This window comes from Entelurus aequoreus, linkage group LG08 (assembly GCF_033978785.1).
Source record: "Entelurus aequoreus isolate RoL-2023_Sb linkage group LG08, RoL_Eaeq_v1.1, whole genome shotgun sequence".
Taxonomy (NCBI): domain Eukaryota; kingdom Metazoa; phylum Chordata; class Actinopteri; order Syngnathiformes; family Syngnathidae; genus Entelurus; species Entelurus aequoreus.
Window position 1 is genome coordinate 50,611,381 of NC_084738.1, and position 15,819 is coordinate 50,627,199.

At 38.3% G+C, this 15,819-nt stretch overlaps 1 protein-coding gene across 3 annotated transcripts in view; it reads left to right on the forward strand.

Annotated features, from left to right (window-relative positions):
* LOC133656013 (serine/threonine-protein phosphatase 1 regulatory subunit 10-like) overlaps positions 1–14,679 on the forward strand; it is a 16,330-nt gene extending 1,651 nt beyond the window's left edge. For 2 of the 3 annotated variants that reach the window (XM_062056745.1, XM_062056744.1), the window contains exons 3-19: positions 2,257–2,365; positions 2,451–2,537; positions 6,224–6,359; positions 6,511–6,562; positions 6,641–6,730; positions 6,822–6,953; positions 7,033–7,138; positions 7,253–7,356; positions 7,446–7,573; positions 7,839–7,995; positions 8,664–8,804; positions 8,890–9,136; positions 9,216–9,291; positions 9,972–10,184; positions 10,743–10,857; positions 12,104–12,454; positions 13,726–14,679. In XM_062056745.1, the coding sequence (XP_061912729.1) occupies positions 2,259–2,365; positions 2,451–2,537; positions 6,224–6,359; positions 6,511–6,562; positions 6,641–6,730; positions 6,822–6,953; positions 7,033–7,138; positions 7,253–7,356; positions 7,446–7,573; positions 7,839–7,995; positions 8,664–8,804; positions 8,890–9,136; positions 9,216–9,291; positions 9,972–10,184; positions 10,743–10,857; positions 12,104–12,454; positions 13,726–13,859 (2,376 nt within the window). In that variant the 5' untranslated portion in view covers positions 2,257–2,258 and the 3' untranslated portion in view covers positions 13,860–14,679. Of the gene's footprint in view, positions 1–2,241; positions 2,366–2,450; positions 2,538–6,223; positions 6,360–6,510; positions 6,563–6,640; positions 6,731–6,821; positions 6,954–7,032; positions 7,139–7,252; positions 7,357–7,445; positions 7,574–7,838; positions 7,996–8,663; positions 8,805–8,889; positions 9,137–9,215; positions 9,292–9,971; positions 10,185–10,742; positions 10,858–12,103; positions 12,455–13,725 lie in introns of all 3 variants that reach the window. The other variant, XM_062056746.1, reaches the window with a different exon arrangement.
* Positions 14,680–15,819: the final 1,140 nt, after the last annotated feature.

Sequence of the window (15,819 nt, forward strand, 5' to 3'; positions counted from 1 at the left end):
ATTGACTTGTGCAGCTACTTTTTTTCAGACGGACGCATTTCACCCCCAAACGAACGTTCTGCTTTACATTGCCTAACATATTAGCAGGGGAATGACACCAGGGCTGTCATTGGCGGGAACATTCTCCCGCCCCTCGCCACTTTATGTAACAATGAGATTTAAAAAAAACAAAACTAAGCTATTTTTAAAAAAAACATATCCAATTTAGTGAAAACTAACATGTTTTTTTTTTATTTAAATATTGAGTTAGCTAATCTCTACTACACAAAACGATATTGTACCCATTCAATGTAGCCCTGTTTTGGCAATGTTATTGTATGAACATGTGTAACAATTGTGCCACTTGCAGGCTATGAATTATTTGCAGTGTTGTGGAGTTCAGAGACAATATAAAACGTCTACTACAACTTTTTAACCTGGTAAGACCTAACTGATTCCTCACATCATGGCATTTCCAGGGAGCTGATAGGGAATCGAATGAAATGATTTGTACATGACTGACAAATAGAATAGACAATACAGGAAATGTAGTCTCAACCAACCAGCATTTTTTGTCGTTGTAAACACTTTGGATTTAATTTATATAAGCCAATTCTATATTTGCTCCCCATGTCTATGTATGAAAAACACATGCACTTTGGGATTTAATTTATATAAGCCAATTCTACATTTGCTCCCAAGTGTATGTATGAAAACATCTCATCAGTTTGAAAAATAATTGCTTGATTGATTAGTGTGTTCTGCTATTGTAACATACATGCACATCTGCTCTTGAAGGCAACATAACCATATGACCCAATTTAAACACTTTGTATTCAGTACAAACATTACATTCATGCGGGGTCCCCTCACATAGGGCATTCATTTTAAAGTGACAATTATTTAGCCAGTTTAATAATCAAAAGTTAGAATTACTATTTCCATTAATTTTAAAGTGAAAATTGTGTAACCAATTAAATAATCAAAAGTAACAATTACTATGCATTGTCATGCATCAAGGGTTGGAATTGGGGGTTAAATCACCAGAAATGATTCCCGGGCGCGGCCACAGATGCTGCTCACTGCTCCCCTCACCTCCCAGGAGGTGATCAAGGGTGATGGGTCAAATGCAGAGAATAATTTCGCCACACCTAGTGTGTGTGACAATCATTGGTACTTTAACTTATATTCACCCGATGCATGTGGATCTAGGCCGAGTTATATTCCCTTGATTCATGTGGATATAGGTTGAGATCAAACGTCTTCAAATCCTCTCTTTTGATGCATACATGTTTAGCACTCAAATTATTTCTGGCTTTCAGATGTGAATTGTTCTATAGCAAACACTGGAAATGTTTCAAAGGCCATTTGAATCAGGTTGCTTAAAGTCAGTGGTGTCCACGTATGCAGGTTCCACACACATAAAGCATCCATTTATACATGTGTAAATTAAAAATAGTTGAGTTCTTAAACAATGTTTTATACATGTGCTGTTAAAATTGTATTCCAATTTGATGCATAACTTGCAAATGTGTGTACAACCATTTGGGTTTATTGCATACAATATTAGGAATTGGATGTGAAACAATAAATTGTGTATACATTTGAATGATTAGTGTTATTGTTAAATAGTGGCATATGCTTAGTAAATATTCCATTGGCCAAAAATACTGGTTTGTCATTAGCTGTAGTTGACACATGAACAGGAAAAAATAGCACCTCTCACACAGAAGCACGCATCAGTTAAAATGTCCAGCAAGTTAAAATGGCCAAACTGGTTCTGCAGGACACATGACTCCTGCCTGTGTCCCTACTGACACACTGCAACCCGAACAGCTCATCTTTGAAGCAGAGGTGTAAGGCTGTCATAGCTGGATGCTGGCTAGTGTTGTGTAACTTAAAAGGGGGGTTATATGTTTTACTTGTGAGTCATGACTGCAAGTAGGTTGCCATGGTGTCGCCATGACTGATGAGTTTGCTAGATAGCTTGCTGGCCTTCTTTGCACAGTGTCATCTCATTAAAAATAATCAGTGGTGCATGCAATTCTGAATTACTGTAGTTGTCATGTGTCGTTGATTTTTTTATGTGGCGTTTTTCTAATGGATAATGACACGGTGGAATTCAGTTCTGTGGAGCCATATTTCTTCATTGTGGCAGCAAACAAGCCCCATTAAAGGTTGCACAATTAGCCAAGTTTTGGAACCAATAAACCCAAGCAATACATATTTACCTTGCTGCTGTTGCATGTACTAATTGCTTAGGGGTTTGTCTTTCAGAAATGGAGGGGGTACCAGTGAACCCCAAAGAGATTTTGAAGGGAGTGGAGGTTCTGTTGGGGAAGGATGGAGGACTCTGCAGCCTGGAGGGAGTCCCAAAGATGTTCAGGTGAGCAAAGTAAATTATGAAGCGCTTGTGCTTTTATTGAAGTAGCTTGCCTTAGTCAAATGTTGTATGTACTTTTCCAACACAGCCTAATGAAAGCATCCACTAAAATGGTCAGCCGATGTATGTACCTTAACATCCTACTTCACACAAAGTCCCATGATGTTCTAAATAGGTAAGCTACTTATTTGTTTACTTTAGATGCACCATTATTGTTATTGCTGTGGATTATGGACATAGGCTCCGTTAAAATGTATTTTATTCCTCTCACACTTCTGACACACATCATTTTGCAAGCATCAATAACTTTCAGAGATGTATTCTTTCCATCCAAAAGCATCTTTTAAAGGCTATTTTATTCAAACTGCTTGACGTTAATGGTGTCCAAAGTGTGGGCCCGGTGGCCTTTTGCAGACCGCAGCTCTTTTATTTTCTGGCCTGTTAAATATTTTAAAATCATGTTCAAAACAGCCTGCATCTGAACATTACGAAGGATTAAAAGGGTCACAGAGTGTAAGAAAAAAAGTTGTTTGGGTTTTTTTTTCTAAAGAAAAATTATTTTGAATTACTTGATATTGAATACAATTAGGGCTGCAACTAACAATTAATTTGATAATCGATTAATCTGTTGATTATTACTTCGATTAATCGATTAATAATCGGATAAAAGAGACCAACTACATTTCTATCCTATCCAGTATTATATTGGGGGAAAAACAGCATACTGGCACCATACTTATTTTGATTATTGTTTCTCAGCTGTTTGTAAATGTTGCAGTTTATAAATAAAGATTTATTTAAAAAAAAATTTTTTTTAATTTGAGTACCTTGAAGGTAGAAAAGCGCTATACAAGTATAACCCATTTATCATTTAATTTAAATTGTTTTTATTTATTTTTTTATTTGAAAAAAACTAACTAAAAAAACTGCGCATAGCATAGATCCAACGAATCGATGACTAAATTAATCGGCAACTATTTTAATAATCGATTTTAATCGATTAGTTGTTGCAGCCCTAATATATATATATATATGGGAACATTACACTGTTTCATTTGCACAATTCAACATGTCCAAAAAGGAGTAAGAAAAATAAGAGCTTATTTAATCCTACATATCTCCATTTCTACTGATATGGTGTAGCAAAAAAACAAAAACAAACAAAAAGTTCACTTCCTGTCTGAAAAGAAAGGCAACAAAAATTATTATTTTTTTATTTCAAATGTAATAAATAAAAGGAATACATTGCTAATAAGTAGAAATAAATACAATTTGTTGACGGGAGGCTTATTTGCAGATGTATTCAATATCAACTAAATCAAAATAACTTTTCTTTAGAAAAAAAAACCCAAACAACTTTTTTTCTTACACTCTGTGACCGTTTTAATCCTCGTAATGTTCAGATGCAGGCTGTTTTGAACAGGATTTTAAAATATTTAACAGGCCAAAAATAAAAGAGCTGCGGTCTGCAAAAGGCCAACAGGCCACACTTTGGACACCATTAACGTCAAGCAGTTTGAATTTAAAAAAAATATATATATATATTAGGGGTGTGGGGAAAAATCGATTCGAATTCAAATCGTGATTCTCACGTTGTACGATTCAGTATCGATTCTCATTTTTAAAAAAATCGATTTTATTTATTTTTTTAATTAATCAATCCAACAAAACAATACACAGCAATACCATAACAATGCTATCCAATTCCAAAACCAAACCCAACCCAGCAACACTCAGAACAGCAATAAACAGAGCAATTGAGAGGAGACACAAACACGACACAGAACAATCCAAAAGTAGTGAAACAAAAATTAATATTATCAACAACAGTATCAATATTAGTAACAATTTCAACATAGCAGTGATTAAAAATCCCTCATTGACATTATCATTAGACATTTATAAAAAATAAATTAAAAAAAGAACAATAGTGTCACAGTGGCTTACACTTGCATCGCATCTCATAAGCTTGACAACACACTGTCCAATATTTTCACAAAGATAAAATAAGTCATAATTTTGGTTCATTTAATAGTTAAAACAAATTTACATTATTGCAATCAGTTGATAAAACATTGTCCTTTACAATTATAAAAGCTATTTACAAAAATCTACTACTCTGCTTGCATGTCAGCAGACTGGGATAGATCCTGCTGAAATCCTATGTATTGAATGAATAGAGAATTGTTTTGAATCGGAAAAATATCGTTTTTGAACAGAGAATCACGTTGAATCGAAAAAATCGATTTATAATCGAATCGTGACCCCAAGAATCAATATTGAATCGAATCGTGGGACATCCAAAGATTCGCAGCCCTAATAAATATATATATATATATATATACTGTATATCCATCCATCTTCTTCCGCTTATCCGAGGTCGGGTCGCGGGGGCAGCAGCCTAAACAGGGAAGCCCAGACTTCCCTCTCCCCAGCCACTTCGTCTTCCTGGGGGATCCCGAGGCGTTCCCAGGCCAGCCGGGAGACATAGTCTTCCCAACGTGTCCTGGGTCTTCCCCGTGGTCTCCTACCGGTCGGACGTGCCCTAAACACCTCCCTAGGGAGGCGTTCGGGTGGCATCCTGACCAGATGCCCGAACCACCTCATCTGGCTCCTCTCGATGTGGAGGAGCAGCGGCTTTACTTTGAGCTCCCCCCGGATGGCAGAGCTTCTCACCCTATCTCTAAGGAAGAGCCCCGCCACCCGGCGGAGGAAACTCATTTCGGCCGCTTGTACCCGTGATCTTGTCCTTTCGGTCATAACCCAAAGCTCATGACCATAGGTGAGGATGGGAACGGAGATCGACCGGTAAATTGAGAGCTTTGCCTTCCGGCTCAGCTCCTTCTTCACCACAACGGATCGATACAGCGTCCGCGATACTGAAGACGCCGCACCGATCCGCCTATATATATATATATATATATATATTTACAAAACAGATGAATCTAGAATTTAAAACAATACTTGCAATATATTTTTTTCTGCATTTTTTGGGGGTCAGTGTGTTTACAGACTCAGAGTAGGTGATTACTTGTTTTTCTACTGTACAATTAAAATTATATATTTTTCACAGATAATCTGGTCTAAATAAACTAGTCCACCTGGTTTAAGACGTACAATATATATATATATATATATATATATACATATATATATATATATATATATATATATATATATATATATATATATATATATATATATATACATACTATATATACATACAATATATACATACAATATATATATACAATATATATATATATATATATAGATATTGTGTGTATATATTGTATATATATATATATATATATATATATATATATATATTGTACGTCTTAAACCAGGTGGACTAGTCCACCTGGTTGTATATATATATATATATACATACAATATATATATACAATATATACACACAATATATATATATATATATATATATATATATATATATATATATATATATATTGTGTGTGTATATATATATATATATATATATATATTGTACGTCTTAAACCAGGTGGACTAGTTTATTTAGACCAGATTATCTGTGAAAAATATATAATTTTAATTGTACAGTAGAAAAACAAGTAATCACCTACTCTGAGTCTGTAAACACACTGACCCCCAAAAAATGCAGAAAAAAAAATATTGCAAGTATTGTTTTAAATTCTAGATTCATCTGTTTTGTATGTTATTAAAGTGTCCGGCAGCACACTGTTAAGTGTTGGGGCTCTGCAGCTTGTCCTTTATTAGAAATATGAATTTAGGATAACAAGCTGAGATCATGTTATTAGCATCCGAGGCCATATTGTGTCTTTGTTGTGGTCATAAAACAATGTTGTCCTCCCTTCCTTTTAGGTACATCAGAGTTGGTGGCTACAGGCTGCTAAACTCTTGGCTCACCTACTCAAAGACCACCAACAACAGTCCTCTGCTGCAGCTCATTCTGCTCACATTGCAAAAGTTGCCCCTCAAAGTGGACCACCTCAAGGAGGTATTTCTAGACATAACATTGTAACTGAGCTACTGTGTTGAACAATTTCCATTGTGGTTCATTAAAGTTTTTCTAAGTCTAATGTCTAAGTTTATAAAATAGCTTAACCATATTGGTTTTATGCATTTCATTGTAATTGTTTTTTCCCCAGAACAACACAGCAAAGTTGGTCAAGCAACTGAGCAAATGTGCAGACACGGAAGGTCAGTTTGTTTTACCATGTTCTTTATATTATTTTTATGTACAATGGCTGAACCTCTGCATTCATATTTCTGTTGTAGAACTAAGAAAGTTAGCATCTGTGCTTGTTGAGGGATGGATGGCAACAATTCGCTCACAGAGTGTATCAAGCAGTGCCAACAGTCCGGCCGGTATGCATGGTTTATTATTTTATATATTTTGAATAAATGTCGCTTCCTTTTATTTACATTTGGTAACACACTTGCTATATTCAATGTGCAGATAAAAAAAAGAAGAAGAAGGAAGACGCTAAAGTCCCATTACGTGACGTGAAGGACAAGAGTGGCGACGAGGAGAAGAAGAAAGACAAGGCTAAAGCCCACGCGCCAAGCCATGCAAAGATTCGTTCAATAGGTCAGCCTAATTATCCATATAACTGATGTACTTTTGATGCTGAAGTTGTTGCTCATGACAATTTTGTGTGTTAATGTAGGTCTAGAGATGGACACTCCAAGCCCCGTCCCAACTAAGAAACCCCCCGTTGCTCCACAGCTGGGAGACAAGTACAACATCAAACCTCCACTCTTAAAGAGATTAAGGTACTTGATCACAACACACCTGAGCAAAGTGTGTCAAGTGACTCTCTACAGCCATCTGGTGGTCATTGACCGTAACCTTAAGACTGTCTTTTCTATTTATCTTCCTCTCAATAGTTGTGGTCCGTTTGATACTCCTCCACTGGAGAAGAAATACAAACCTTTAAATATGCCTTCCAATGCAGCCAAAGAAATCAAAGTCAAGATCATTCCTGCACAACGTAAGCACAACGTTTTTGTTCAATTTTAAACATATATTGGCCAGATTAAAGGTGATTGCCATGATAACAGTTCCACCGCCTTTCTGCAGCAATGGAGTGCACAGGGTTCCTGGATGCACTTAATTCTGCTCCTGTGCCTGGTATCAAGATCAAGAAGAAGAAAGCCGCTGCTGGTTCACCTTCGAGCGCCAAGGCTGTGTCCCCAACCTCCAACAAGGTAGCAAATGTGATGCTTTGTTTCATGTCATTGCACTCATAGCAGTGCAGTGACTGAGCTACTCCGAACTGACTGATCTGCAATATATGTCAGTGCGTGTGTTTTGAAAGTGCATTCATCTTACAAAACACCAAAAAAATGTATTTGGATAGAAATTGGTCATTTAAAAATTAAGATCACGTTAGTGTGAATCGAGTAATGTTTTTTTGTGCCCAGAATTTGATTGATCTAAATCTCACTAAATGTTATCACTTTTCATCTTCAGGCGAGTCCATTTGAGGGCAAACCATCCACGTATTCCTCAACTTCTGTCAAACCGCCATCTCCGGAGGCCGCTTCTTCAAATAACCCTGAAGAAAACCAGCAACCCGAACGACCCGGAACCCCAGTTCCTACTGAAGACCCAGATTCTATGGACACTGGTGAGGCTGGTTTCCTTAATAAAGACAGTTGTATGACATATTATAATAACAACCCAGGAAGCTCATGTTACTTTTTATGTATGTTTTCTATATAGTGCCAGATCACAGTTGGAAGTAATTTGAGCATACCTTTTAACATTGAACATGTGTATGGATATGAAAATGTATGAACATCAAATCAACTTTATTTATATAGCACTTTTTAAACACAAGCAAGTGGCAAACAGAGTGCTTAACTAAAAAAAAAAAAAAGCAGAAAACGCCACATTTGAGGTGTCCACACTGGAGAAAAACTAAAATTAACGCCATGTAATAGCAATAAATAAAAAATAGAATGGCACAACAAAAATATATAACAAAAAAACATAGTTCAACATGATCAGTAAAAAGCCTGATTTAAAAAGGTTAACAATGCAATTATTCCAATGTGTGGGCGTGTCTGTTCAATCAGCCCACTTTCACAAACCATGAACAGTTTGAAAAACAATGAAACAGGAGCGGTGCGATGGTGCTTTACTTGTGCATGTGCGCACATCAATCCCCCCGAAGCTGTAAACCTAGGGAAACACTGCAACATAATAGGATTTATTGTCCTTTTTTAACATCACTCTTTTTTTCCACCTAAGTGCAGTCAATGTGCTGACATTGCCATCTGTGACTATTTGCAGGAGACAAGCCTAACGCTTTGTCGGAGCCTCGTGGAGAAGAGGATTTGACCAAGAAGGGCAAAAAGAAGAAGACAGTTCACTGGGCTCATGAGGATCATCTCAAACATTATTACTATTTTGACCTGGATGAGACAGAGAGAGGTATATCACGTTCGGGTTGGCGGTTGAGTTATAAGCCTCCCAAAAAGTAAAATATTTTAATCATGTGATTGTCCTGTCGTCTTAGTCAACGTTAACAAGATCAAGGACTTTGGTGAGGCAGCCAAACGGGAGTTGATGATGGACAGGCATACATTTGAGATGGCTCGACGGCTCTCCCACGACACGATGGAGGAGAGGGTCCCCTGGGCACCTCCCAGACCCTTAACACTGCCTGGCAGCTTGGTCAACCCCGGCGCCAACAGCACGGAAAAACTTACCCAACGGGACCGTGAGATGGGCATCTTGCAGGAGATCTTCCTCAGTAAAGACAGGTAAGACTGTTTCTGTCTTGGATTCAGAGTTTATGTGCCTAATTATGACTTAATGTTCAAATCTTTTTCTCCTCACTAGTGTGCCTGACAGTCCACATGAACCAGACCCAGAGCCTTATGAACCCATGCCTCCTCGTCTCATCCCTCTGGATGAGGTAAGTGTAGCTTTCAAAACACAACATTATTATTGTCTCTTATGTTGCAATGAACATTAGTAATGTGTACGTGACTGAACAGTGTGTTCTCCTAAGCTGTGTTGACATTGTTGGTGTAGTGCTTAATAGCAACATCTACTGGATTTAAAAATGATTGCAGGCAACCTGGATGTACAACTTTTAGCTTTGTTTTAGTGTAACAATTACATAATAATTATTCATATATCGCAATATTTTTTCAATAAACAATGGTCCAATAAAAATAACTCAATAAAAAAAACACTAACAATTTGATACCACATAAGTAATGAATGCATGTCCATCACTGAATGAATGTTTGTATGATTATTCATTTATTAATAATTAGTTAATATTAAAATATTGTTTTTTATTTGATATTAATACAAAATAATTGAATAACTATTCAAAATGTATGTATATATTTTATAAATTAATTTGAACATGCCTGAAAGTAACAACGGTGACTAATACAATATCAAATGTAGTCCTTCCAGAAAACCTGGATCTAAATTCTAAGCAGAAAAGTTTGACATTACTTTTATTTTGGCGCATCACAGCCATGCGACATCAGCAGCTGTAACGGCCTTGGTATCGGCGATACAAGGTTTGATACCTGAGTGTTGTCATCACTAATGGACGTATGTCTGGTCACCACGCAGGACTCTTCCATGGACGACGGCTACGCGGATCCCATGGACACCACGTCCCAGCAGGTTCCCTCCATGGTCCACAACGAGGGCTCCAAGCTGCCGCCCGTCCTTGCCAACCTGATAGGCAACCTTAACAGCTCCTGTAGCCCACAAAACACAAACACTGTCAACAATGCTGTCGCACCAGCCGTCAACGTGCAGGAGCTGCTCACGTCTATCATGGTACATGTTTACTGCCGACTGGAAACGTTTGTCAGCAGTGAAATAAAGCTTTTCCGTCTGTTTGATTTACTTGTTTTAAACTGTTTACTTAAGCCTCATATATGCATCAATCCACTCTCATATGTTAGCATGAGACACATATATCAAAATATACATATACATATGATGAAGGTGGTGAGTTAAATGACTATAATCTTAGTCTGTTACTTTCCAGCATTCAGTCGAGGGTCTATTGCTTAAATGACCTCCAAAACTAGCTCCAAGTAGCTAATTTCATTCAAGTGCATCACAATTATTGCAGTCAAAGATTTTAAAGAGGTATCTGGGGTCAAATCATTAGGGACATGCTCCTTATATAAAAATAATTTGGCAGACATAATCACTATATTTAGTCTTAACATTGAGTGGCAATATCAAAGCAAGTTTTTTTTTAAGCGCATTTCGACCCAACATTTTTTGTCACTGCTCTAAGATTTATAAATGACATCGGTCACACTAGATTGTTGACATAGTGTTATTTGTAGTGTTGGCTTATTTATAAACGCTTTCTGTTTTTAGGGTGCGTCCGGTAACCAGTCTACTGAAGACCTAATTAAGCAGCCGGATTTCTCCGATAAGATTAAACAACTTCTGGGATCACTGCAACAGAACCAGAACCAGGGCCCACCTCCAGGTAAACTCCACACAATGCAAGTCCTCAAGCTCCACAACCTTTCCACCACAACTCAAGGGAATTTTTTCGGGGGTGTAGCGCTTTGTCAAAATCACACTTTGTTATGTATGTGTTTAGATCTTTACTTTGGTAGCTGTATGTAAAAATGGCACCGCTCAATTGCCAGCTGGTTGCAGAAGCTCTGCTTTTTTATGTCTTCCTTTAATGTTCCCCCTGGTTCCATGTGCTTTTACTAAAAAAATTTGAAGACTTTTGGAATCTACACCGCAACCACATCATTTCCCCATTCTATTCAAGCCTATTTCCAAACTACATAGAATGTGTTAGATTAACGTTAATGTGTATTTAAAGATTATTAAATTTGTGGAAAATTTGCATAGGGATTATTACAAAAAAAATCTTTAAAATTCCCTGGGAGTTATGGACCCCCTGTTGAAAACTGCTGTTATAGATTACATTATTTAATACAATAAAACATGATAAATACAATCTGCAACAAATATTCATAATTATTGCAGCAATACAGAACATGGAAAATGTGCAAAAAACGACTCACTTGTATTGTAATGTTTGATGCTCTTAATTCCGGGGGTTCATGAATGCGCCTTGCGGGCCAAAACCATCATGAGCTGCGTTTCCATTGCAATTTTTTCGTAAAATTTCTCGTAAAATCTCATCCCACGAGACTCCTCTTTGAGGAAAATATTGCAGCCACCGCTGTTGCTGTGATGTCATTAGAAGACAAAGGCAGCGGATGATTGCTTAAAGGCAATGTCATTTTGGCCCCCTTGACATTACTGTTTGGGCATGTGTGTCTCCGAGACTGCGGGTAGGCCTTTATTCCCTGGAAGGGACCCGCGAGACAGCCCGGTGTGGCGGTGCTGCCTTGCCTCCCCCGACCCACCGATCGGAAGCGAGACCAAGACGACCCGTCTGCCCTATTTGTCCTAACATGAAAAATACATGTCATGTATTGGCCTCACTACTGCTTTCATGACAGTCTTCATTTGCTTGATGTAAGTAATTAAGTATTATGCATCAATGGTGGTTTTGGGGAGCAAGGTGCATTCATGAACCCCTGAGATTATGAGCATCAAACCTTACAACACATGCCTGTTATTTTTTGCACATTTTCTATGTTCTGTATTGCTGCAATAAACACATTTGTTTAAATGTGCATCTTTGCTGCTAGCATGATGTGGGCCTGCATCAGACACTAACCTCTTGTTTGCTCCCCTGCCTCCAGTCAACATGGGTATGCCGGGTCACGGTCCAGGAATGAACAACATGCACATGCAGATGCCCATGAACGGCGGCTTCCCGCCCAACATGCCGCCGGGCGGTCCCCGCTTCAGCCACCCTCCGCCCCCACACAATCACGGACCGCCTTTCAACTCCGGAGGAGGCCCACGCATGATGGGGCCACCGCCGGGACAGGGCCGCGGAGACAACGGCAACTACTGGGGAGATGACTCCATGAGAGGAGGGCCACACCGGGGTGGTCCATTCCTCCGAGGAGGAAGGGGTCGAGGTGGAGAACCGGGTTTCCGAGGCCGAGGACGCGGGGGTCCCAGAGGAGCACACAACAATATGAATGGTACGTGAGCACAAGTCATCTTTTTCAGATATCTCTACCAGTGTACAAATATGTTGTATTTTATTTATTTTTGTCCCAAAGGAAATGCATTACTTTACTGCAACCTGCAGTGGCACTGTTGATTAGAACACCTCACAGCCCAACACTTAGGTATTCATACAACTTAGTGCTGTATGAATAACAAGAATGCGGACTAAAGATCTAGTGGAGGAGCAATGTATGGTTCTGCTTGTCATTAAATGTCACTGGCATCGTTCAAAGAACAGAGACGCATCGTTTGTTGTAAATAAAACCAAACAAAATATCTGACCTCTCATGGGAAATGAATGTGGTGTGGCACAGAATGATCATCTATGACAGGAACTGGGTGCCGTCTTTGACCATTATTGGCCCACTTCATAGTTTGCATATGTTATTAATAAGATATTTTCAAATATTACACTATTAAGTTATTGTATTATTCTGAGCTATAGAATGCACTAGTAGTTAAGCCGCACCAACATCATTTTAGAAGAAAAATATTTTGTAAAATGTTTATTTACATACCTCAATTGTTTCCAAAACGGCTGATCAAACAAAACAAGTCATCGTCAAGGACCCACTAGTAGCGCTCAGCTAAACAGACTCAATAAATTCACTCTGAAGTTTTGGTGAATTTACGAAAATGTAACAGTACAAAAAGAATGCCACTGTAAAATAATAATACCAACACAAAAACTCGTAAACATGTTAGCTTATTCTCTAATGGTAATGATTTTAGCCTCATTAAATAACGATAGCACGTACCAATATGCATGAAAACACTCTACAGTCATCTCAAATGTGACGATTTAGTAAGTATGAATAGTTTTAGTTGTAAAACTTACAAACATTGCTTGGATTGAAAAATGAAAAAAAATTTCGAGCAGAAAAGCTATGGATGGTTATATTTCCGGGTCAAGGTACGAAACCGGAAGTACATTTTCAACCCGCAAACTGGTCCAAAAGTTGGCACCATTACACAAAAAAGAACACACCTTTTTTAAGATGCTGTCAATGTAATATGAAAACATTTTGTTGAATGCAAAATATTATGGCCGTTAGCAAAGAAAAATCCATAAATTAGCCGCGCCGTTTTATAAGCCGCAGAGTTCAAAGCGTTTAAAGTAGCGGCTTATAGTCCGGGAAATACGGTGTTTGCTTAGCATATATTGACATTGAATTAATCCTCAGCCTTTAAAATGCACAAATGGTATGTTTTGGCTAATGTGGTCCTGTTTTCCGCCCTACAGACATGTCCAATCGGCCGATTTGTCGCCACTTCATGATGAAAGGGAACTGCAGATATGAGAGCAACTGTGCGTTTTACCACCCTGGTGTCAACGGACCACCTTTACCCCCCAATCACCATGCCAACAACCACTGACCCGCCATGCTGGCCATGTTGCATGTGAACTCTACATTTCCTTTTTGTCAAACCACTGCAGAGTGAAGGACTCCAATTATGTGAGCTGATCACCAATGGCACTGTGGTGTTTTTTTTATTATTATTTATAGTGTGGAATATGTGTACCAGTTCGACTGAAACCTTCACAGCTCGACCACTAAGTCTGCTTGTCACTATCCACATCAGGAGCATGTCCAAAAGAAGTCTCTGTAATTCAACAGAAAATTTTCCCATGTCCTCGTCCAATTCTCCAATTTTCAGTCGGCAATTTGCAGGATTGTTTGGCAGCACTTTAAAAAGAAAAGGCCAATGGAGTTCCGCCGTGTGCATGTTTTTAACGTGGCTTGAACAGGTCGACGTACGGCACTTTTGTCCTCAGGATCAAAAGGAGTTGAGCCTCGTTTTCCCTTTGGTCCCAGCAGCAAGTGAATGTGCTTCAAGATTGTGTAAGACCTCACGTGTGCTCGCTTACTAAAGCTTTGCTTCCGCAACAAAGTGTACATCATGACAAACACCAGTGGCAATTACAGCGGATGACCTCATCATGGGTTGGAACGTCAGTATTATGATGACGAAGCATTCTGTAGGTCAGCTGTTAAAGTGTTTTCTGTGAAAACATTGTCCTTTGCGTCTCTTGTGGGACTGTATTTCTTTTGTTTTCTCCTTCATCTTTTATTTTGATACTATGTTCAACTGTGGCCCCTTTTTAACGTGGGTCCAATATGAAGTTCATGCGATCATTTTTGTTTGGATTATTTTGTACACTGTAATAAATGGATGTTAAAATAGCATGCTTTCCTCTTTCTTCTTGAAGTTGACTACAATGGAACACAACTATTTCACAACCTTTTTATTTAATGATACGAAAAAGGCACAGTGAAAAGGCTGGATATTTCATATCTCTGTCAGATGGTACATTTAAAAAATAGCAGGGGAAAAGAAAAGTTGTTTTACTTGCTGTCTCTCGGCTAATTGTTATGCGGTTTGCAAGCAAACATTCAGGTTATGAGCTTCCCCACCGCTAGAACAAACGTACTTTTGTTCTTGTCATAGCTTGCAGAGGATGTGATTAAAGCAACTTAAACAATAAAATAAAAGGTTGACTAAAGTGTCAATTTTAAGGTTATTTTTTAAGAAAATATTTTTTAAATACTCAGTCGTGGTCAAAAGTTTACATACACTTGTAATGAACATAATGTCATGTCTGTCTTTTGAGTTTCCAATAATTTCTAAAACTCTTCTTTTTTTGTGATAGAGTGATTGGAGCACATACTTGTTTGTCACAAAAAACATGAAGTTTGGTTCTTTTATGAATTTATTATGGGTCTACTGAAAATGTGACCAAATCTGCTGGGTCAAAAGTATACATACAGCCATGTTTATATTTGGTTACATGTCCCTTGGCAAGGTTTACTGCAATAAGGCACTTTTGGTAACCATCCACAAGCTTCTGGTTGAATTTTTGACCACTCTTGACAAAAGTGGTGCAGTTCAGCTAAATTTGTTGGTTTTCTGACATGGACTTGTTTCTTCAGCATTGTCCACATGATTAAGTCAGGACTTTGGGAAGGCCATTCTAAAACCTTAATTGTAGTCTGATTTAGCCATTATTTTACCACTTTTTACGTGTGTTTGGGGTCATTGTCCTGTTGGAACACCCAACTGCGCCCAAGACCCAACCTCCGGGCCGATGATTTTAGGTTGTCCTGAAAAATTTGGAAGTAATCCTCCTTTTTCATTGTCCCATTTACTCTCTGTAAAGCACCAGTTCCATTGGCAGCAAAACAGGCCCAGAGCATAATACTACCACCACCATGCTTGAAGGTAGGCATGGTGTTCCTGGGATTAAATGCCTCGCCTTTTCTCCTCCAAAAACATATTGCTGGGTATTGTGGCCAAACAGCTCCATTTTTGTTTCATCTGACCACAGAACTTTCCT